General features: G+C 37.1%; 3 protein-coding genes across 10 annotated transcripts; 2 read left to right on the forward strand and 1 right to left on the reverse strand.

The window, feature by feature from the left end:
* The first annotated feature begins 586 nt into the window (after nucleotides 1-586).
* LOC139817291 (retinol dehydrogenase 13) lies at nucleotides 587-2,442 on the forward strand. The gene is made up of 6 exons (XM_071785270.1): nucleotides 587-776; nucleotides 1,065-1,230; nucleotides 1,398-1,506; nucleotides 1,595-1,909; nucleotides 1,986-2,193; nucleotides 2,272-2,442. The coding sequence occupies exons 1-6, from the start codon at nucleotides 700-702 to the stop codon at nucleotides 2,372-2,374; spliced, it is 978 nt and encodes a 325-aa protein (XP_071641371.1). The 5' UTR covers nucleotides 587-699; the 3' UTR covers nucleotides 2,375-2,442.
* Nucleotides 2,443-3,062: 620 nt separating this feature from the next.
* Nucleotides 3,063-5,856, forward strand: LOC139817293 (uncharacterized). Its single transcript, XM_071785273.1, has 2 exons — nucleotides 3,063-3,220; nucleotides 3,293-5,856. Exon 2 carries the CDS (start codon nucleotides 3,315-3,317, stop codon nucleotides 4,200-4,202), a length of 888 nt encoding a protein of 295 aa, XP_071641374.1. The 5' UTR covers nucleotides 3,063-3,220; nucleotides 3,293-3,314; the 3' UTR covers nucleotides 4,203-5,856.
* Nucleotides 4,433-22,658, reverse strand: Atl (atlastin GTPase). Of its 8 annotated transcripts, XR_011733180.1 has the most exons (11): nucleotides 15,402-15,742; nucleotides 14,588-15,156; nucleotides 13,982-14,062; nucleotides 10,275-10,534; nucleotides 9,320-10,099; nucleotides 8,978-9,199; nucleotides 8,650-8,864; nucleotides 8,488-8,554; nucleotides 8,346-8,375; nucleotides 7,313-8,041; nucleotides 6,828-7,014 (listed from the first exon to the last, which is right to left on the reverse strand). XR_011733180.1 is itself a non-coding variant. In XM_071785263.1 (10 exons), exons 2-10 carry the CDS (start codon nucleotides 14,796-14,798, stop codon nucleotides 6,880-6,882), a joined length of 2,001 nt encoding a protein of 666 aa, XP_071641364.1. In that variant the 5' UTR covers nucleotides 14,799-15,156; nucleotides 15,402-15,732; the 3' UTR covers nucleotides 4,433-6,879. The 8 variants fall into 8 exon arrangements, 7 of the variants coding, with proteins under 7 accessions (XP_071641364.1, XP_071641365.1, XP_071641363.1 ...); XM_071785263.1 differs by lacking the exon at nucleotides 7,313-8,041 and having other exon boundaries at nucleotides 4,433-7,014; nucleotides 15,402-15,732; XM_071785262.1 differs by having other exon boundaries at nucleotides 6,828-8,041.
* Between the last annotated feature and the right edge of the window lie 157 nt (nucleotides 22,659-22,815).

Raw genomic sequence — 22,815 nt, forward strand, 5'->3', positions numbered from 1 at the left:
GCATTGATTTCTTGTAATAATGGGGATTATACCTGCTCTCCAACTCTTTACATTTCAATTACAATTGCATTTGTTTGACTTACACTTGTATTACAATACACATGTAATACATGTGAGTACTCATTATAATGAATATATGTATTCTAAATTAGGTAGATTTTAGTTAACGTGCGTTTATAGTGATGCGAAATACAATTTAAGTTACTGAAGATGATTCACATTGATAATATCGCAATTAGAAACTTTTCTACACTTGTAAGACTGTGATTATCTATGACAAATACTATCTGAATATATCGTGAATTTAGGAAAAAAAATGGTACATACATTTACATATAGTTTTATTTATGTTGATGTCTATTAATTACATATGTAAATAAGTAATGTGAATGTATTATTAAGAATAGACTTGTCTCATTTCCAACAACTCAATATTATTTTTCAAGTTTGCACTCCACACCCCTATAGGTAAATATAAATCATATTTATCTTCTTATCTCTTATATAAAAAACACATGAATATGGTTCGTGTCCGTGTTATGGTTCGTGTGGTCTGAACCTGAACATGTGATGTGCCCATGTGCCTCATGTCTCATGTGCCCGGTGCCGTACGCACATGCTGAGAGTTTATGGTTATGTTCTCTCGAGCCGAGTCTGAATCATTCCTGTGAAGCTTCGTCTATGAATTGATCGGTGAAAATGCGCTGGATAACTTCGAAACCGGTTGTTTACACTTCCTTGGCGGCAACTACCATCGGCGCGGCGCTTTTGACAAAGTATGCGTTGCTCAAAAGTCTTCCTCAAAATCCTGCACAATTAAGCTGATCAATTATTTCCTTCATCCTCGCTTTTGTCTTTCTTTTAAAGCTTTCAATCCACGAATGCATGCCTATTTTGTTGTAAAGATATAAGTAAAACCGTTTACCAAGCCAAAATAATTTCAATGCTCACTGAGACAGTGTCTTAAACCTTTTGTTGCTTTTTTATGACTTATTAAGTAATGTATGTGTTACATGGAAAAAAGTTATGTGAAATAGTAAAAGTAAATTACGCTGAATTTGTAGGGATTACATGGGAGGCCCAAAATATGAAGGAAAGGAGAATCTAGAGGATAAAGTAGTCATTGTGACAGGAGCCAATTCTGGTATCGGAAAGGCAGTAACTACAGAGTTGGCCAAACGTAAAGCAAAAGTTATCATGGCATGCAGGGACATGGAAAAATGTGAAACGGTACTTGTATATCGTTGTTAGTATCTACTCAATTTATAAATAAAGTATAAAATCAATTGGATAACGTTATACCGTAAGGATATTACACTTAAGTCGAGCGACCAGCTTCTCTCTCGTGTCACTTATTATTTTAAATCGCTGCAATGTGGTTCTATTCTCGCTTACAGGAACGCCGAAGTATCGTACTCGATACGAAGAATAAGTACGTTTATTGTAGAAAGTGTGACTTAGCGTCGCAAGAAAGTATTAGGAAATTTGTCACACAATTTAAGAAAGGTGATTGACGTTTAGCACGCAGCTATTCTGATTTTTTTTTTCACTTTACTTAACTGACAAGTGTCTATCCTGTTTACGTTGTTTACAGAATATGGTAAACTTCATATACTTATTAATAACGCCGGCGTAATGAGATGTCCAAAGAGTCACACTAAGGATGGTATCGAGATGCAACTTGGGGTGAATTACATGGGGCCCTTCTTGCTCACAAACTTGCTCCTGGACGTCTTGCAAGCATCCGCGCCATCCAGAATTGTGAATTTGGCGAGCGTTGCCTATCGTGCTGCCGAAATAAATGTGAAGGATTTAAATTGGGAGAATGATTATGACGCTGGTGGAGCGTACGCGCAAAGTAAATTAGCTATGATGCTTTTTACTCGTGAATTGGCGAACAGATTAAAAGGTGATTTAGCATAAATTACATAATTTTCCTCGTTTCGCGATGACCGTTATGCTCTACTTTCCACTTACTTTTTCAGGAACTGATGTTACCGTGAATGCTGTCCATCCTGGTATAGTTGATACAAATATAACGCGGCATATGTTTGTATATACCAACTTCTTTACCCGATTTCTTCTTTACCCATTCGCTTGGCCATTTATTAAAGCACCTTTACAAGCAGCTCAAACCGTTTTGCATGCAGCATTAGATCCTAGTCTTACAAATGTTTCCGGATGTTATCTCGCGTAAGTATACCATCGAAAATTGAACAAACGATAAACGTCGCGAATGTAATATCGATATCATTGTTATATTTGCTACAGCAATAGTGAAATCAAGGAATTAACAGAAGAGGCCAAGGACGATGACCTAGCAAAGTGGTTGTGGAAAGTTGGTGAAAAGTGGACAAAACTAAATGTTGCATAAATATATGTACGATAGAAATATACAGTTGCCAGTTGTAATTTGTTTTTAAATAAAATATGAAATTTAAACACGTTCTTGAAATTATTTTCCTTCATAAAATATTCAAATGTTTTATTGAAGTATAAAATAACATGAGATGTCGCATAGTCATTCTTCGCACGATTTGAGATTTATGTGAGGAATCTTATCGATGTAAGATTTAGTACATTGTTTTTGTAAATTAATTAAGAAATATCTGTTTTAAACTAATCTATCGCGTATTAAATTTAACGTTATTTAAACAAAATTTTTACTTTGATTGAAAAAGCTATTTATACAAATTAATTTATTACTACTACTTCTTGCTAAATGAGAAGAAAGGATATAACTCTAGAATCGTCCTGCTTTTCAAGTTGGTTCTCGAAAAGTAAAAAAATTCGCATTTTTATTGATCTAAAGGGAGGGAAAAAAAGAAAAAAGAAAAAAAAACTGTCCCAATATGCCAGCACAGTTTATCATTTATCATTGTTCATTAATGCAAAGCATATCTTTTCTTGAAAAGAATTCCATGACAAAAATATTCAAAATATTTTTGAATAATGACGGTAAAGACGAGAAAAACAAAGTTACAGGTGAACATATGGTGTGTTACCTGTTGAAAACAGGCGTGGCTATGTAGTTCAACGTTTACGTTTTGTGCACAGAGGCGCCAGTAGACATGTCAAGATGTCAAGGATGCCAAGGATGGTTTTCATCGTTTCATCTAAAATGTTGACATGTTGGACCTGCAGCTCACAGGTTCCTCTCTAGTTATTTCAATAAATGGATTTAAGGAACATGTATTGAAACAAGGAGGTTGAACAGTTTGTACGTTAAACTAACACCACATTAATACAATGTTAACGTCTTCAATCGCTGATTAATAATATTGTTTTGCAGAATTGATCGTCGATTTGTCATCATGGTGCCGCAATTGTGGGAATCGGCGGACAAAAGCGTCAAGAAGGAAGTGTTAAAGCCAGGTGTGTTTACCAAGAAGCCAACGGAATGCTCCACATGTACTGTTATTGTGGATAAGATAAATGTTACTGGAACATCAGAAGCGGATTTGAGAGAGAAGTATCATAGCGCTATTCTTGATGGCGAGCCCGAGAAGACTGTGACTGTAGGAGAGGCCAGCTCAGAAATTGACGAAAATGTTGAGAGAGCGATTTGCATGATGAATGTCAGTGAGAGAAGTCTCGTTACCATTGTCCTGTCTCCAAAACGCTCAGATGAATCTATAGTTAGCAATGAATCCACAATAGTTAAGTTCGAGATCACATTGACTCAGTGTAAACGTCACAAACCAGTTTGGGAATGGAGCGCGGAGGAAAAGTACGAAGTGGCTTTGAGATACAAAGAGAGAGGTGCCGAATTGTTCAAGGACTCCCGAATCGTAGATGCGTTCCACAAGTTCAGCAGGGCTTGCAAGCTTCTGATAACGTTGGAGCCGATAGCGGACTTGGAATTAGACAAGCAATTGGAGTACAATATTAACGATTTAAGACTTGCGTTGTACAACAATATGGCTATATGTCAACTGAAGCGAAAGAACTTTCAGCATGTCGTTACGTTGTGTACCAAGGTGTTGGATAAGGATGGAATTAATGTTAAGGCTTTATATAGAAGAGGAGTGGCGTATGGCAGTATGGGAGATAACGAAAAAGCTATAACAGATCTAAAAGCGGTACTTACCTTAGAATCTAGTAATCACTCGGCGAAAGAACAGTTCGATGTCTATAACACCAGGTTACAAGAATCAGTTCAGAGAAATAAAGACATGATGAAAAGAATGTTTAAGACTTAATAATAAATTTTAAGTATTTTGTATATAAATTTAATTTTTCGAGAAATAAAGTATATTTATTTTATAAATAGAAAAATAAGATTTTTATTTTTATACGTAATAATCTATTCTTATTTATCTTAATTATTTTTATCAGCGCACTACCGTCACATGTAATTATCATTATATAATGTGTTTGTGTCCTAAACGAAGTAATAGCATTAAAATTAAAAAAGTTGTGCTGCGTGTAGTTATAGAAGTAGATATATATATTATTTATTTCGTAATCTTTTTATTACAATAAGTGAAACTTTTTATTACAATATTTATTAGTATAAAATAGATAGCTGAAAGATAGAATTATGTGCAGTAAATATACATAATGCATCCTACACAAGTTTTCCTTTTATGATACAAAATTTTTAATCCAGGTAACTTTGTCAATAGCCGCGACTACAAATTATTCAATAGTGTCATGTTTGTATATTTTTAATTACATCACAATTGTGTAAAATATATGAGATATTACATGTTCTCCTTTCATACAAATATCGGTATCAGCAAATGACTTGAACAATCTGTTCGTTTAACCGTCATATATTTATATCCAGTTCTTAATTATTTTATAAAATTGCATAACAATATAACTGCTCTAATATGAAAAAAATCATGGTTTAATAGTCAATTGATATCATGTATATACATATTATCCCTAGTTTGATATTGTGATGACTAACTTGGGTTAATACGTAGTCATATGCTGATTTACTTATAATCTATGAAATTAAAAATGAAATTTGAGGAATTCTATAAAATTAGTAAATAAAATTTAGCAACGGGACACACACACAAAATCTTGGTAACCCGAAATTAAATTTTAATGGCACCTCCATAACCATACATTTTCGCTTAATTCTATTCTCCTACATACATTCATTCTGTATAAAATACAATAAGATGACGAATACGGCTATATATTAATAATACAAAACTCATTATTTCCTCTTGTACTGCATTTCAACTAATAAAACAAATACATTAATCAAGAATATTTAAGCTGCCTGTAGTATTTATATCAGTTAATAGAGATACAAAAAGATACAATTACAAAAAATAATGCACTTTAAATTTTGAACCTATCATGTTACAAAGCAGCAATTATTTTTTGGGGTATAAATGTGAACTTGTTTTTTTACGTACGTCTTCAAGTAGTAAATAATTCAAAATATCGATACATAAATGAATTAGTGTTATTAAAACCACCACCAAGTACGCTTCTAATTTTTATTATGTTAGAGAAAGTATATTTTGACATAATATGCTATATATTTTTTTCAGAACGATAATGTATGTTATATTTAATAAACTGTAATAATTGTTATCTGTCGATAAAACTTTGCAAGTCCAATGTTATAATTCGTTAATAAATTGCGTGTTTAAAAATTAGAAATCTATGCAAGTATAAATAAATTCATTTCTCTATTAAGGTATACGTTGTAGATCGGCTACAAAAGTATATTAACAATCGCTTGGCAAGACTTGGTAGAGTTTCAACACACGCATACGTCAAATTATATTACCAAAATTACTCATTGAACAAAATTCATGGAAACAAAAAGCTAAGTTTTTTTTTTTATATATGTACATCGCTTTTAGATAAACGTAACATTACAAACTTCATAAATTTCAAGCAGTAATATTTGCCAGTTTCATTCAATGAGCAATATAGGATATGGAGTCCAGCACACTTACGACACAAATTTGATTACTATTAACAACGTGTTGGCAATAAGACTTATATTACTCTTAAGTAAACCAATATAATTGGGCAATTTCGAGATATTGCATTTAATAAAGTCATACACTACAGCAATATGGCGTGTGAATATCTATATCGGAGTTAGTTAAATAAGTTTCTAAGTATTTTTATCACTTTTTCTTTTCAAACCATGTAGAATGTGAATAACATCGTGCGATATATACCTACATTCTTTTTTCTTTTTTTATTAAACAGTAGTCCAGTACAACTCATGTAGCACATTTCTGGCACAAATAAAATCTGAACTTCGTTAGTCCAAGCATATAAATAAGACGTAAAATAACAAGAACATAATCTTGAGACATAATCTATGCAAAACAAAATCTTTCTTATTAAAACAAAAAAATTTATTGCAAAATGCATTTTGAATGTAATAGATACAACAAAAAAGCTTCATATATTTAATGGAAATGAACAAAAAGAGCTGTTACATAAGGACTTAATTTCCTAACGTTTCTTAATAATTTCACAAATGCATTTTTCTACCTTTTAATAATTTGTAATAACTTTAAATATATTAACATCCCTATGATAAAACTTTCAGGTCAAGCTACAATAATAATATTTTTCACCAGTACAAGATTTTATTTTTACAACATTCATACCAAGGATATACTAGGCAATACTAGTAATCACGGTTGCCATCAATCTAACGCTGATTTATAATTAGAATACATCGTATATACATTCACAGTCATTTTCAAATTAGTGCTTCCAAGCCATAATGTTTAATCCAGTTTTAAACAAAGAGAAAACTATTCATGGCGGTACGTCAAAATATAACGATATTGTAAAATTTAGTTATGCCACTTAATATTAACACATAAGGATGCAATATTTCGATTTGTTTGAACAATCGGGATATTATGGGAATGAATATTATAATAATTTAGGCTTGCCATTGGCAGTGACAGTGGCGTTCAATGTTGAATTCGTTACCGCTATTTCAGCAGCCTGAGCCACTGCTACAGACACGGACTTCTCCACAAATTGTTGGTAGACGGGCTTCATGAACTGAACAAAAGTAAAGATAATTCTTTCCATCAGTACCGCACTGTTTTATGATATGCGACACTATAATTGTATATGCTATATTCCAAATTGCAAGATTATTTTTTAGCTACAAGATGCAGCATTTACTTTATGAAATTTAATGCGTCAACATGGAAGAAATATTAATAGTTACACGGAAGAAATAGAGTTTTTTGATCAAGCGTATATAGATGTATATAGATGTTTGGAAAGAAAGGTGTAATCAGTGTTAATAGAAAGTTATCAAATATATGATTGTATATGTAGCCGAATGTCATACCTTTTCGATATTTGCTCCTGTTAGCTCTCAGCTTATGACAGGAATAAAAAAAGACAATAAAAGAGAGTGATATTAATAGTTATGCTTCCATTATGAAATGGCTCTGGTTAGTAAGAAAAAATGTGCAAAACATAGATGTGTAAGAAACATAAAGAGTTAAAGAGAAAAGCAATTCGGAATTGAAGATAATTAAAGACTAAAATTTATACAAAAGAAGAAAAGCGTGTGATCAGATAGGCTACGTTTACACCCAGCGACCTGATCGCGGCCTGACCTATATTGTGACCCGAAGTAGGTCCAGTCATCATTCGTTTACACCGAAAGAGACCTAAAAATTGACGGGATCGTATTTGGGATCGCCCTGAATTGCAGCGAATCCAAACAAGCAAATAAAGCTTTTAGGACGTAATCGCGCGTTTACATCGCAAATGATAACGGCCTATTTCAGGTCGGGTCACTAAAATACGCGGCCTGACCTGAAGCCAGATCCGGTCGCCTATCAAGTGTTTACAGCAGGCCGAGCAGCCGGCCTAAATAATTTAGGTCGAATTTGAGGTATAGGTCGCGGCCTAAATTCAGGGTGTAAACGTAGCCATTATTGCCATGTCCACGAAGGTGACGATAAGTAAAATGATATATAGGTATTGCAAATGCAATTACAATAATGAACAGGATTAGGTATCTTAAAGTATACGTTAATTTATAACAAAGATGAGCACATAGCCAGACCTGTTGCAATAAAAAAATGCTACATATTAATTGTTAGATGAACATTATACTATGTTAATAATATGCAAGATATACACATATTGTGACACGTGATGCTTGTATGCGACATGTAAAAACAGACATAACTTTTTATGTTTTATGTGATTTTAGTGCAAATTTGAATATTTGATAAATATTTTATACCATTAATCGTAACTTCTCTTTCATGAATTATATTTTAGATTAAAATTAACGTTGAATATATGTTAGAAAACGAGTACATTCCACGTTTATAAAACTAATAAGTGAATAAAAAAATCTCTACCTTTCTCAAATATCGTTTTTCATTAGTACACTGTGAACAATATAATTCTTATCAGAGAGGTGTTATACGATAAGAATCAAAAACAGGTATATAGGAAAAATAAAAAATTCTCGATAATTTCTAAAAAGATACTTGTACTTACATTTTCCCATATTGTACTGGCTAAGTCATCTATTTGTGTTCCAATTTCTCTGAATTCTCCGCTATACCTAAATAATATCCAAACAAAAGACGGTATTCAGAAATCCTAATCGTAGGATAATAGAAAATTGTAACAAATGCATTTATGAAAATATTAACATACCTTATATATGCCCACAAGACAAGCGTGAGGAGGCCAATACCCATAATAAGATTACATATATTTGCTAACGTGTACAGACCAACAAGACCAAATATTCCAGATAAAATGTACATAGTAACGGCAATTGCGAAGAACACTGCTGGCGTTCGCGCTGCTTTAAAAATATTTTTGCTCTCATTGTGCGCCTTAAATTGCAAGAAAGCGTCATCCATGTCCTATATTGTAGAAGAAAAATAATTTATGATAAAATAAATATTTAAGAAAGAATAAATAAATAAAGTTGCAAACAATTAGAAAAAAAACAGCAGTTAATTAAATGCATAGTTGCCTTAATCAATTTTTCCATATATATTTGACTGAATTCTTCTCCGCCCATCTTTCGTTTATTCTGGAATTGACGAAGAGCTGAATTCATACAGTGTTGATGTTCGGATTCTAAGTGAGCGGTCGCTAAAAATGGTTTTGATCCACCGCACACGGTCTCCATCATCTGAAGGTATAAATCCTTAGCTTCTGCTACAGCGGTTAAATTGTTAGCTTCTGCTGTGGCCTGTAAATGTAAAACACGATTACTGCGGTTGAGATGATTGCTTGTTCCGGTTGAATGAAACAAAAGATCGACTTGTAAATAAAAACCGTGAATTATAGAAACCGCTAAAATTATACGTACCACAAGCATACTTTTTGGTTCGGGAAGTTCATCTCCCTTGTAAAGATTGATGTAACTCTTGAAATATTCCAACAGATCTTTCGCTTTCACGACTTGGCCGTTGATCTTCTTGGTCACCAGATTTTCCGGCGCCAGTATCATCGGTATGAGCACTTTCAACTGGTTTTTAAACTCTGCCTGTATCTCGGATAATCTACCGTCGAATATCGGATTCGTTGCGATCTCGAGACCGGGATGAGGCATGAGAAAACACGATATGTCCGAAAAGCAGGACTTAATGTGCTTTCGCAAGCTCTGCAATTCCGGATGCTGCCTGTCGGAAATCTCCAGTCTTTTGTCGAGTAATTTCTTTCCGCCGTTTGCACCGTAATCGGCCTCGTACGGATAAACCCAGTCTCTGACTAAAAATTGCAATCTTTGGAAAGGCGTGCTGTCGGAGCTTTCCAGCGCCAGTCTACCGTACTCGGTGAACAACTGCAGGTGCTGAAGATCATCCTCCTGAATATTTTGCGACAGATTGTATATTTGCACGGAGGACAGCATTGTACTCAATGCGAACACCGTCGCGCAGTCCCGCACCGTGGATTGACTGTCGAAAGCGCCTTGAGTGTCCATGAGAATCACAGCGATCTCTTCACCGTTCGCCAAAGTAGCAGGATAAACCTTCGACCACATCAATATTCCCGTGGTATCCCTTTCGGAACCTCCCCTCCATGAAAAACCACTTAGTGGCTCGTCCTCGGCACCCAACCAGGAATCAGTATCGTTGTGTAGCGTGTACTGTTGATTAATGTGATAAATTATTGGTAGTCATTCAGTAATCGGGTTTTGTGTCGATCAATGATGAGCGAGTATTTGATAAATATCTAATTATCTATGTATGCTCTTTTTTAATTTAGATACTGATGATTAAAGTAACAAAACGCCAGTTATCGAATCTGTGAATATCACCTACTTTGTTGTTCATGTAACGAAGAAAAAAGTCAAGAAGGAAACTTTTGCCTTTCCTGAAGGCACCCGCAACAGATACAACAACCACATTTCTATCTTTCACGTCGTCATGTAGGAGAATTTCTGACAATGCAGCTTCATCTAATTCGAAGGTATGATCTGGATGGGCAAGTACCACTTGCACAGGCCGCCCACCATCCGCGTCTTGCATTTGTGCATCCATCGGCGAGAGTCTTTCTATCCGATCGAGTTTTCCTAGATAATCTGCAAAAGAAAGCTGGATTAAAATATCTATATACAAATAACAGATAATAATTAATAATAATAATAATAATGCAGATATAAAAAAGATTACGTCATTAAAAGAATAAAAAAATTATCTATTTTATCATTTTATCTTCAATATTAACGGAGCATCTGAAAAACAAATTTTGTCTCAAATTACAAAATGATATCAGTACCATCGATACTTTGTTTCTCAAAAAAGCACGATGAAGAATATGACGAGGAAATTATACACAGTCATGTGTAGATTTTGACCACCAGTCGAGTACGTAAACAGGTTTCCGGTGAAATTTATTGCACACATGAAAATAGTTCAAGAATAAAACCGCTGCCAGTTACGTTTAATACGTTGGCTTGTGACAGGTGTCTTGGATCAGTTGAGACCGAGTGGCGATTTAAATCACCGATGTGAGCGACAGACTGATCAAAGATCAAATGTGAATCGCCAGAAGATAAGACTGTATTGTTAAATGTTTTATCAGTTATATATAGAAAGTTATTATATAGAAAAAATTATGTACTTATTTATAGTTAGTCTTTTTATAAAATAATCTGGAAGATCTGGGATAGAAGTTATTCGCTGCAGTCTTAACTATATTTTATATCGCGGCAAAATAGTGTCATCATATAATAAAATAAAGATTTAAATCTTAATATTAACGTGTTAGTGTTTTTCTGAATTTAAGTGTGATAAATTTATCTTCATAGCGGTGTCTTCTGGTAACGTGGTAACCGCAGAAAAAGTTGAGTTTCTCCACTCAAAGAAATGACATGAGGAGTACCGTTATGATACGGAATACCAGACTTTCAAGTAATATAAATGAAGCGAAACAAGAAATGCTTGTTCTCAAAATTACTACCATGCAATAATAAGCTAACTGCTAGACACCGTTATTCGTGTCATGAAAACGATCGGTAATAATTACACAGCAAAAGGATATACCGGAAAATTAGTACAGAAGGCTTCAACATATTCCATTTCTTACGATTTTTTGTCATAAATAAGAAGAGATTTATGTTTATTTATGTTTATATTTAGAATGTATAAAAAATGTGTTTTAAATTGCTATTTATGTAAAGCAAATTTATTTCCCGATTACTCTACTATTACTATTGACACTTTTAATTCTTTTACGTATATTGAAATAAACATAATACGAAATAGTATACGTTCATCATTAAAAAATAAAAGAATATTTCACGGTTCTTATGATGATAATTCTCTATTATTAAAGCGCGTTACGCTCGAAGGAACTGACTTCATCACATCTTCATATAACTTTTTTCATTAGTGATATCAAGAGATATCACGAAAAACTAAAAGTTTAATCAGCAATAAATAATGTTGATAATCAACAAGAATCAATAGAAATACATCATTTATATATCCTATTTCTACCTATTTTAAAACATAATACAATTTTCATTGGTAACGAGCAACAAGTTTGAAATGATAAATGAGAGTAATTAATATAGGCCGGTATACATAGTCAGATCTTATTTCAAGACCGTCTTAAGTAATATCTTAAGATGCTAATATGGCTCTGTGATTGGTTAATGACATCTTAAGATTGTACTTAAGACGGTCTTAAATGTAAGAACCGATTATATACCGGCCATAGAGATATAATTCGCGTAAATCTATTTATATTTTTCTGAGACATTTGCAATTTCAACTGTAAATTCATTATCAGCAATATACATATATTGAATCATAATATCATGTCATGCGACAGTCGATATTTTCAGTAATATCGCATGCAATGATGCTTCGTCATACTAAAGGCAATACATCGTACTCGGTTTATGCGCGATATCTTCAATCTTTCCTCGCGTTGCTACTTGTTTTATAATCCGATGATTATGTTTTTATTGACGGTCTTGCATAATTTTCCAGTCAAGAGTGCTGCAAAGACTTCAAGAGCAAGTTATATAAATAGTAAAAAATGCTAAACATAGTTATGTAATTTAAGCAATTCTCATATGCATATTCTTTTGACATTGTTAAAAAAATTTTAAATTTTTGCGCGTGAATGTAAGTGTATCTATCGCTTCCAATTATAATTCTCTTAATAATTCTTGATCGCATTTGTATTGGGATTGCTGCCAAACTATTTCAGGAACGTCCTGAATATTTATAAAGTTATCGAAGATTTCAGAAATACACGTATGCGGTTGATATTCCTGTTGGTATTCATGTATCAATTACGTAATATCTTAATAAAATCGAACGCATAGAATATTTTAAATTATGAGTAACGTTGAGATCAAGACCAGTACAGTGTTACACAATGAAACATCGTTTTTTTAATCGATATAACCTTCAGCAATTACATATTGCGAACGAACAGCTATAAGTTATATTCGTGCGAATGCCACACACTTATACTATGGTTCCTTCTTCTCTCTACGTCTCTCTACTTCCACGACGAATCTTCACGTCATCGTCGTTTACATAGTAACACACTGCCGTCCGAGCTCAATGTCTCTCCTTATCTCACAATTGTACGAATCATTATATTATTATACTACATAACGCTATGAATTCCTCATTTAGAAACGGCGAAAAAAGAGCGAATGCACAAGATTCAACTAATTACAGTGTCAGAAAAAACTGAGGCAAGAGCAACAAAAGAATAATGTTGTGAACACAATATCCAGATTATTTTACAGATTAATTTAGTTTAATTTTATTTTTTGTAAATATTATATAAATATAAAAATAACATGACATTATATTAAGATAAATTCAATGGAGCTGTCATTATTAATGAATCTTAATTATCACGGGCAACGATACGAAGAAACGATTAAATTTAACGAAAAACTCGTGTCCCATTAATCGTTCATGCGTTTAGAAGAAGCATTTTACGGTTTTCAAGAAAATTTCACATTTCCCGTGATATAATAACAAACTTTCACACACTGCATCCTTTTCTTCGAATCCTCTGAAATATATGCGACCGAGATATTACGCGGACTCACGTGAATTCGAAAGAACAAGACGGCTTTTGCCGCGAACGATCCTGAAAAGTTGTAAACTCGGGGCAAATCTCTCGCAAGAATCGCAGATAGAACTCGAGCGATGCCTGAGAAAGCTACTGGCCGTAGCGAACCCGTCGCAAAAATTTGATCCAGCGAGACTACTTGACGAGTCCTTTTTGTTGGTTTTCTCTCGTACACCAAGGAAAAGTATTTTATCCGCGAAAAGGGGGACTCTCGTGTGCGCCTAAGAAGTCGGTCGTCGCTTAGAAATTCACACGGAATCGTTACATTTTTAGGAGGCTTTCAGCGATACGGGGCAACGGGGCTATGATCAGCGACGCGATTTACGAACGAGAAAAGGCGGAGAAACAAACGGACGGACAAACGATTTGAAGAAAGCAGTCGGACAAATACTTAAGCCAACTTAGAAAAGCAACTCACCCATATTTTCGGTTGTCTTATGCTGTTGTCGTGGTACACGGTTCACGTTCTCGTCGAGGGTCGTCATCGGGGCCTTCTCGGCTGAAAGCAAATTTTTGATACGTTTAGGTCACTGTTTTGAACACTATCATGCTCGTGCTTCGCGTAAAATCTGCTTTAAACTATTAAAAGTAATTAAAGACAGATGAATCTTATTTAAGTCGGTTTGAAATCGGTAATAATCTTTCATCGATCTTTTATCCTGTCTAGGCTCTTAATAAATTTATAAATACGAAAGGAAAGATCAACGCAACTATCGTATAAGTAAATCTAGTTTGAAATCACTGTTCCCCAAAAATTTCGTAAAAATTTTAACATTTCAAATAATCAACATTTTATTATTTTATTATTATTATTATTAAATGTTTTTATTAATAAGACTTTTCAATTTCATTAGTTATTTACATGAAAAGTGATTTCAAAAATAAGATATCGAAAAATAAGGGAAAAGAAAAATTGGGGAACATCGAATCAAACAGTTTCTCATGGACTATCTATACCGAATTAATCGACAAGAGAGAAGAGAGGAGACGATCGCGTTTCTAAAAAATTATTTGACAAACTAACTCGGCTTCTGCTGCGCTTCCACAAACACGCTACGTTGCATGCCATTTCCGAAATCGGAATTGTTAGTCGGCGTCACATATACGGTCTGCTGCGTCCTCGTTCGCGGCGGTCTCGCCGGTTCCTTCGGTACATTCGACCTTTCCGACGGCCTTGACCCAGAAGGGTCGTTGAGCCGTTTCCGTCTCGGCGTTATGGCTTTTCTCTCGGCCATATCACCGGCTCTCACATTCGTCACCGAATCGACACGACACCCGACGCTCGTCAGAATTAAAACGAACGCGAATTAAATATATATCGGGGCGAAACACTCGGCCGCGACGCGTAGATGCACTATGCACACACGATACTCGGATACTAAGTCCGCGAGAGGAGCCAGACTAGAAATATCCCAGTCCCTGATGGTCGGCACTCTTGAGGCCGTGCGTGACGGCGAACCTCGCTAGTTGGCAGCATCCCACGAGTGGCGATGCCGACACCGACAAGAAATCAGACTGACACAATCGTAGAAACGGTAGTGGGGCACACGCACATGGGCGCCGACAGGATTTTCGTCGAGTTAACGCGTGGGTCTGGAGTTTAAATAAATAGACTACAGCCTCACGTCATTCGGAGAAGTTATGACCCTCAAGTTATACGTTCGAAAGATATACTTTGAAGATTATTTATATGTAATGTATACTTTTAATTTTTTGTTATTGTCAATGACAAAAACAAAAGGTCCCTCGTATCATAACTTAGAACCATAATATATTTATTATTAAAGACTAATATTTCTTTAATTATTTTAGAAAACTGTATTTCACAGAATACCTACAGCGTTATTATTTTTAACATCCCATATCCTTACTTCGCCACAGTTTATCTTTTATTGTCCCAAATAAATGTACGGATCTTATTAAAGAATACTAAATTTTTGTAATCGCGATTTTAAAAAGTCTTTCCAAGATATGAGTGCACAGTTTTGAGGTGACGCCGATGGAAATATACATTCGCTCCGTTTTTATGTTGAAAGTGGGGGGTTAGAAGTCGGCATGAAAAATGCAGGATACGATGACGATGTCATCAACGTCTTAAGATATTGCTTTATGCCGTCGAGTTCAGCTTCGCTCGACACATAGATACGAGTGGATTTAAAGGCGATTGGTGATCTCAGAGAGAGAGAACGAGTGTGATCAGTGATAAAAAAGAATAAAATGATGGCCATGATCAGACGTTATATTCGCTCAAAGGATAATGTTTTATGTTTCTAAAGTGTTTGATATTATCGAACATTGATCATAATTGTGAAAAAATTAACATGAAATAATATTACATCACGTGTTAGATTATTTTATGTACAATTATATACAATTATTTAGATCTACCGCAAAAAATAAACGAAAAAAGTGAATTCTGTCATTATATCTTGAAGCAATTTGTTTGATCTTTTGCATTTTGTACAATATAAAGAAAATGTCTTTTCAATATGTACCCTGTATTATTAAATAATACTGCTGTGATGAAAAATTAGATACTTGATCCGCTTAATAAAAATTAAGACAGTAATAAATTCTCTGTACAAGAGAGCAAGAACATAAAGAATATTTGATAAAAATTATGCATTAACGTCTGCAAAACGAGCAAACGCAAAACTTAAAGACTAGGCTTCCATGCGCAGCGTAAAAACTTAATTGAACACTGCCAGCGGCAATAAGATTATTATTGATACCGATCACAAAAGAAGCACGTGCTGACGTCGTCATAATTCTACAACAGTATTTCCTTCGGAGAAATATTTTGCTATAATGCTCGTATTCTATTAATATTGAAATAAGGTCACAGTAGATATGGCAAATAATAATTGATAATCAATACATCAAAATTCTCATAATTAAGCATAATTTTGAACGTCTCAATCAATCTGTCGTTCGTGCCATCTAAATGGGATCATAGGAATGAGCTTTTTGGCAAGATTCCATATTCCATAGTCTGTGTGCAAAACGACTTACACGATATATCGTTTCTAATTGCAGTGTTTCACGAATAAATTTTAACGAGATGTAAAAGTAGATTATGCAGAGAAGATAACTGTTACAAATTATTAAAAACCTACAAAATAATGTACAAAGTACAAGTTTTTCTTATGTATTAATATATTTATCTACAGATTCTTTAATCGATTTAGAATTTATCCGATGAGAAATTTCTTAGAATTAAAACATTGAAAAACTGTCTGGCGAAGAATAATTAATTAGTTTTTAAATAAGACAAAAAATCTGTAATCAGTGATGCAACATAAAAATTAAACTCGAACGTTAGTTAATATCATTTTCTGAGTATCATGCATGCACCTTGGACTTTCTTGACCTTTGAATTGCTTTACGTGTCGCTTTTTGCATGAATTCGTGACGGTGTATGACGTGGCTAGTATCCTTGCGCGGATTGTAGAAGAAATAACGAGCTTTAGGTTTAATTTAGAAATGAACGACACGAGTAATTTCGTACTCTCGCATTTACGAACGCCAACTGGGAAGAAGATCGCGCCATACGTCGCAAATATTGGCACTGCATCTTCGTGGAAACTTTTAAGTAGCGCTTCATAAATGTAATAAATAGAAATTATCGAAGAACGGGAGTACAACCTACTTGTTGACTTGGATTAAAATTGTGCTCAACTATTACTCTTAAATATTATCTTATACAAATATTTTATGTTATACATTAAATGTATTTTGTGTAAAAAAATATAAAAAAAAATAGAAACTTTCGCGACATTTTGGAGTAATTTTAGACACTTTATTTTTATAAAAGTATACGGTTAAGTAATGCTTTTAAGATATTATGCTAAGACGATACCAAAATATCATTTATTTGAATTATAATACACTTAGAAAGAAAGATATAGAGTTCGTGTGGATGCTTAGATAAAGCCATTTTTTTGAAAGGTTTAAGCTCTGCAATAAAATTTCTTCTGCTTTCGCGATTGCGCGATTGTTAAACCGCACTGCCGATTTACGAGGTGACATCGGCGAGCAAACATAATCAAAGTCAGTGGCTGTCACTATGAGGATTTTAGATCGGTAACCGATTTGCACGGGTGGTAAAGCGCGAGGTTAACGATCGCGATGGGCGTTACACGTGAAAATTACGATGTGCTTTTCCCTAAGATATTTATTTTACGAAGGTATATCCCCCCACTAAAGCATTTACACCGTGCGGAGGCAAATGTTTTACGACAAATGAGGGTTTATTGCGAGAAGAAAAAGCGAACGAATGCGAACGGGATCGGCGAACGAGAGAGAGAAATAAGAAATCGCCCCTCGTGTAAACGAATGTGAGTTAGGATTATTGTGGCTCCTTCAGACATCTCGGTTATCGTTAATCTCGCACACACGATGTTATCCGGCACGAGGTTTATTTATATTTCCATCTCGGCGTATATGCCGAGCATAACCGCGACTCCCGAAGTTTATGCAATACCGTATGCAGTTTGGTTATGAGCTCTGCAACGGCCCGAACGATTCTACCCTCTCGCGATTTTGCAAGTTGCAGCCGGCAGGTTCTTAAATCTTCATGACTGCGTTACGCTGAGTGAGATAAGACACGATAACATTCGATGCGAAATGAATTATAACGTAATTCCATCGGATTATAATGTAAATATTAATTTTTAACGATCGATACAAATTTAATAATTAAAACAATTTACGACAATATAATTTCTCATAATTGGGTTGTTTATTTCGATGCAATTTATATGTGAAAAAATAATCTTTTAACGATTTCTTTTAATGCGTTTCAGGTTTAATTATGTAAGGTACATTGGTCTATTCAAGTCTATTGTAGTACGACAAGTTTTATCGCAATTTCCAGCTAATTGACTCGCGTCACTTACGCACGGTGCAGCTAGTATAGAATCAATATCCCTGAACTTGTCTCTTTTAAAGGCCACACTTTACAAAGTTACCACCGGGATAAGTTGGCGCGTACGCGTCTCTTGCGTCGTGCGATAAAACAAATAAAAGCAATATGCCTCGTCGTGTCATATGCAATTGCACTTACGCTCGTTTTTACCGCGTGCCCCGACTAACTCGATTGCATCGTTGCGCGCGGGGTTATGAGAAAAAACGGCAGAGATACGGCTGTGTGTCTCTCGAAAATGCTCTCGCGATCGCGTTTTAGAGCTCCGAGATTTGCGGCGTCGGTTATGCCTACCTACAAACGCATTACACGAGGTACAACTCTTTCATTTTACGACCTCGATGCCGTGCCATTCAGAACTTTGAATACAAAACGTCTTCACACTAGGAGAGGGTTAATAAAAATTGTTTATGGGGGAACCGCGCACACACCCGTCAACCCCGTTAAACATTGACGACCCCCTCGCAAAGAGGGGCTTTCCCTCTTTCTCTCGAATCCACGTTTTCGCCATGGTATCGCTGGATCGCGATTAATGGCGTACGACCGATTGGTTTCCGATTCATCCGACTGAATAATGCAAGTCTAATTAGCGAAGTGCACAAACGCGAGAGCGCTCGATGAATCCGACTCGAGCGGAGATATGCAGTTTACATGTTAAGTATGTATGCGCGCGTATATATTGACGCGCGCCGAGAACGAGCATTCGCGTTGGCTCGATCGTCAGACCTCTCATCAGCCAATTGACATCCTTTGTATAACTTTACTTTGTATCACAGTTCGAGTTATTACGGCTTGAACAAGGACGCAAATTGACACGATATACGCGCGTCTATACTCGCATTATTTTCAAAATTGGGTTTTTTCTCCGGTTCTCGAGCGCGCACAATCGCGTATCAGTTTTTCCTAATTAGAATATCACAGCTACCTACAAAAAGAATAATTGGTAATCAGCAGCACGGAAACGTATAGCGTTACCGATCGAAGAGTGATATACAGTGCTAATTTCAAGCGGATGTGAGAGAAACTCTAAAGAAAAAACACAAGTCATCAAGAAGAAGAAAAAAAAACCATTACGATCGTACACGATTGTGCTCGAAAGTCATAGATAGTGGAATCAAGGTTCAAGGTATAGCACGCGGAAACTTTTCCCTCGTCCGAGGCTAATCGCAGTCCAACTACGTCTTGCCGGATCTATAGAGAAAGAACGCCTCATCGTGGTCGCGAGAAGAGAAAGGTGACACGTCCCGCAGGTGGACGGCGAAGTACCGCAGGAATCAACTTCAATTAACTCGGTGAATTGTCTCGGGCTCCGCGTCGCGCGAATCCGGTGTGTAACGCTCGGACTTCCGCCCTAATTTATCGCGGGCGGCTCAGAAATTTATTGTTGAGGCGTTGTTTCCCATCCCGGCGACGGGGGATCGTCGTAAACTATCGGGAAAGCGAGGGGGGGCCCCGACTCGGCTCCCGTTTCCATCGGACGTGCATACATGACCGCGCGCGCGCGCGGCGCAAAGCACAGCTATCGATGCTATTCAATAAAACACGCGCCACGTCGGGCTGAATAGGCGTATTCGCCAATATGCGACTCTCATTTCCAATTCCGGAACGAGCTATGCGCTCGTTCGCTCGCGGTATACATGTGTATATGCGCGCGCGCGCGTGTTATTAGAGCGTTGCGCCGCTTTGAGCGTACCGGCGCATTTTTTTTCCATTCAACATATTGTCGCGCGGATTTCATTTAATGCGAGAAATAATATTACGACTTCCTGCTGCGAGAGAGATAGGCATCGCCGGTGGGACGACGTTACGAGAGAGACAGAGATAGAGAGAGAAAGAGTGCATTTCTCGGATTTCTCTGCATCGACGCGAAAAAACACGTTCGCTAATTTCGCAACGAGAGACGGACAGACGCGGGCGCGTACACGCGCGTGGCTCGTCGCCGGATTAAAGCGACACGCCGATTCTAAAAAGAGCAACTTCGTTTACAACGTACGAGCCCACATTCTCGCGTTTCCTCTCGCGCGCGTTGTTTGCCGTCCTTTGATACTCTTTTAATTCCGGAAATCAAATCAGTCGACGCCAGCGGGATACCCTGCAACCCGATTATCCGCGTCGCGCTCTTTCCCGCGCTTTTGCTTTTGTTTTCTATATATTTACTCCGGTACTATATTTTTTTCCCCACCCCCGTGATAGAATAACGCGTCATCTGGAAATGTAACATCTCCTGTCCGTCTGTAGCGAATAACCGGCCGATGTGAGTGACGTGACTGAATTATATTGATTTTACGACACACTCTCGAAGAATCGCAATCTCATCCGCAATCACGTAACTGCAGATTAATTGAAACGCGCGACCGTAGATTAGTACTCATTGCAGACAATCGTAATTTCGAAGTTCTCGTTGCGAAAAGAAGCAGAGTCATTGGTCGCGGGATGTTTTTCAAGTTGGGAGTATAAACTTGTAAAACAGATTCTAGCAATGACTAATCACTTTTTTTAAAAGAAAAACTGGTAGAGACAAAACTTTCCTGTTAACCTTGGAACAATGTATATGTATATCTATATAATATTCAGTGTTTTCGTTAAAACATACATGTAACTCTGGAAACGAGAAATATGTGAGTACACTGTTAAAGTTCGTAGTGCATAATTATACTGAATTTGAGTCATTTTTAACCATTCCTATAGTCGTCGCTGTTTTTGTACTCAATTAATCGTTAATTTAACTAAACCAATAAAGTTAAGATAATTATACCGTTTTGTTAAAATAATAAATTTTAACGACACACATGGTAGTTAAAAACAAAATATTATTTAACTCAAGGGGGGTATTCGTTTAAACGTCCTTAAATATTTAACAGAGTACAGCAATGTGTTTCGATTCTTTCGATTTTCTGGTTCCGCTCTGACTTTACATTGTGTTCTCTTTACATTAAAAACCCGATCCATCGCGATCGACCGTCGCGATGCCATTCGCGCTTGCACGACAAACGTTGCATGATTGAAACGACCGTTATATATATAGCTGGAGCGTTCCTACGTCAGCGTTACCTCATCCACGCTGTGCAACAACCTGCGTTAGACTTGACGGAAACCTACCGAGTTTAACGCGTCGCGTCGCGTCGTCGCCGGGGCAGTCTCTTGACTGCGATCGTGCCACGGGGTGACGCGTGACGTGCCGCGCGAGACGAGCTCGTGCAATTCTCAAGCTTGCTGACTAATCGAAACGCAAGGTCGCGCGGATATACGCAGCGGCCGCGGAGCGGAGAGCTGTCACGCTTTCGCCGCGAGCGGGCGGCACCTACGAGGAGAACGTACTCTCCGAGGATCGCGTCGTCATCCTCGTTCTTTCGACAGGATCTCTTCTTCGTTACGTGGATTCGGCGCGCGCGTAAGCGCGATATTTATAGGCGCTCGCGTCGTCTGGCTGCCACGCGACGCCGACGTGTTTTTCTCGTTTACGCGTCTTCTTGTTACGCGAGCGCGTTATAACCTCCGCGCGAGAGCTGCCGCATCGCTCGCGTTCTCGATGCAATTCTTACAATCTCGGTGCCGTCTCCCGAGGTTATACCGGCATTTAATCACACACGGAGGCGCGAACACGCAGCCTACGCGCGCTTCGTCTTTCGCGAAGGAATTCGCGCGACGTCACTCTGTCTCTCTCTCTCTTTCTTTTCTCTCTCACTCACTCTCGTCTCCTTTCTCGTTTCGTCTCTCGTCACCGTGATTTGCGAATTTACACGTCGCTCGCACTTAGACGGGAAATCGAAATTTCACGCGGACGCGCGAGGGATATCAACGAAGATCCCGGGAATCGGGAGATGAAGCGGCACGAGCGAAGTGTCAAGCGGCGAGGAGGCATGGGACACGGCACGTTGCGCGGGTCAGCTCGCGCACAGCTGGTTCACGTCCGAGACGCGCGCGACGAGCTCGGGATCCCGGCGACGGCACGCGAGCGATCGGCGTGACGCGGCGCCTCGTCGTGCCGGGCGAAACGATGAAAAATCAGACAAAATACTCACCCACATATGAGCTGCCGTGACCGCCGTACTGTTTACGTTGTCCTGCGTCCGCCATATTGCGCCGCGCGTGACGTCACTTCCGCTGTTGCGCGCCACGGTCGCCCGAGTCGCCTCTCGCAGTTTCGCCGTTTCGCGGCGAACTTCGCTCGCACGTACGCGCGAGCGCGCGCGCTCGTTTGCATTCGCGAACTTCGCGGTGTCCAGCATTCTATTTATTTAAATTAATTTAAAGCAATGTCCATTCCTGTTTGTTTAACCCTGAAATGCACAATTTTCGTTAATCATTCTAATTAGTATTTTTTAAAT

This window comes from Temnothorax longispinosus, chromosome 8, assembly GCF_030848805.1.
Source record: "Temnothorax longispinosus isolate EJ_2023e chromosome 8, Tlon_JGU_v1, whole genome shotgun sequence".
Taxonomy (NCBI): Eukaryota; Metazoa; Arthropoda; class Insecta; order Hymenoptera; family Formicidae; genus Temnothorax; species Temnothorax longispinosus.

Bases quoted from the DNA above. Each gene is read 5' to 3' on its own strand.
- LOC139817293 (XM_071785273.1), top strand. From the start codon at position 3,315: ATGGTGCCGCAATTGTGGGAATCGGCGGACAAAAGCGTCAAGAAGGAA.
- Atl (XM_071785262.1), bottom strand. From the start codon at position 14,798: ATGGCCGAGAGAAAAGCCATAACGCCGAGACGGAAACGGCTCAACGAC. The intron at 10,535-13,981 runs GTGAGTTGCTTT...TTTCTTTTGCAG, and splicing joins TAAGACAACCGAAAATATGG to ATTATCTAGGAAAACTCGAT. The intron at 8,865-8,977 runs GCAACTATGCAT...TCTACAATATAG, and splicing joins ATATGGAAAAATTGATTAAG to GACATGGATGACGCTTTCTT.
- LOC139817291 (XM_071785270.1), top strand. From the start codon at position 700: ATGCGCTGGATAACTTCGAAACCGGTTGTTTACACTTCCTTGGCGGCA. The intron at 1,231-1,397 runs GTACTTGTATAT...TCTCGCTTACAG, and splicing joins ACATGGAAAAATGTGAAACG to GAACGCCGAAGTATCGTACT. The intron at 1,507-1,594 runs GTGATTGACGTT...CGTTGTTTACAG, and splicing joins TGTCACACAATTTAAGAAAG to AATATGGTAAACTTCATATA.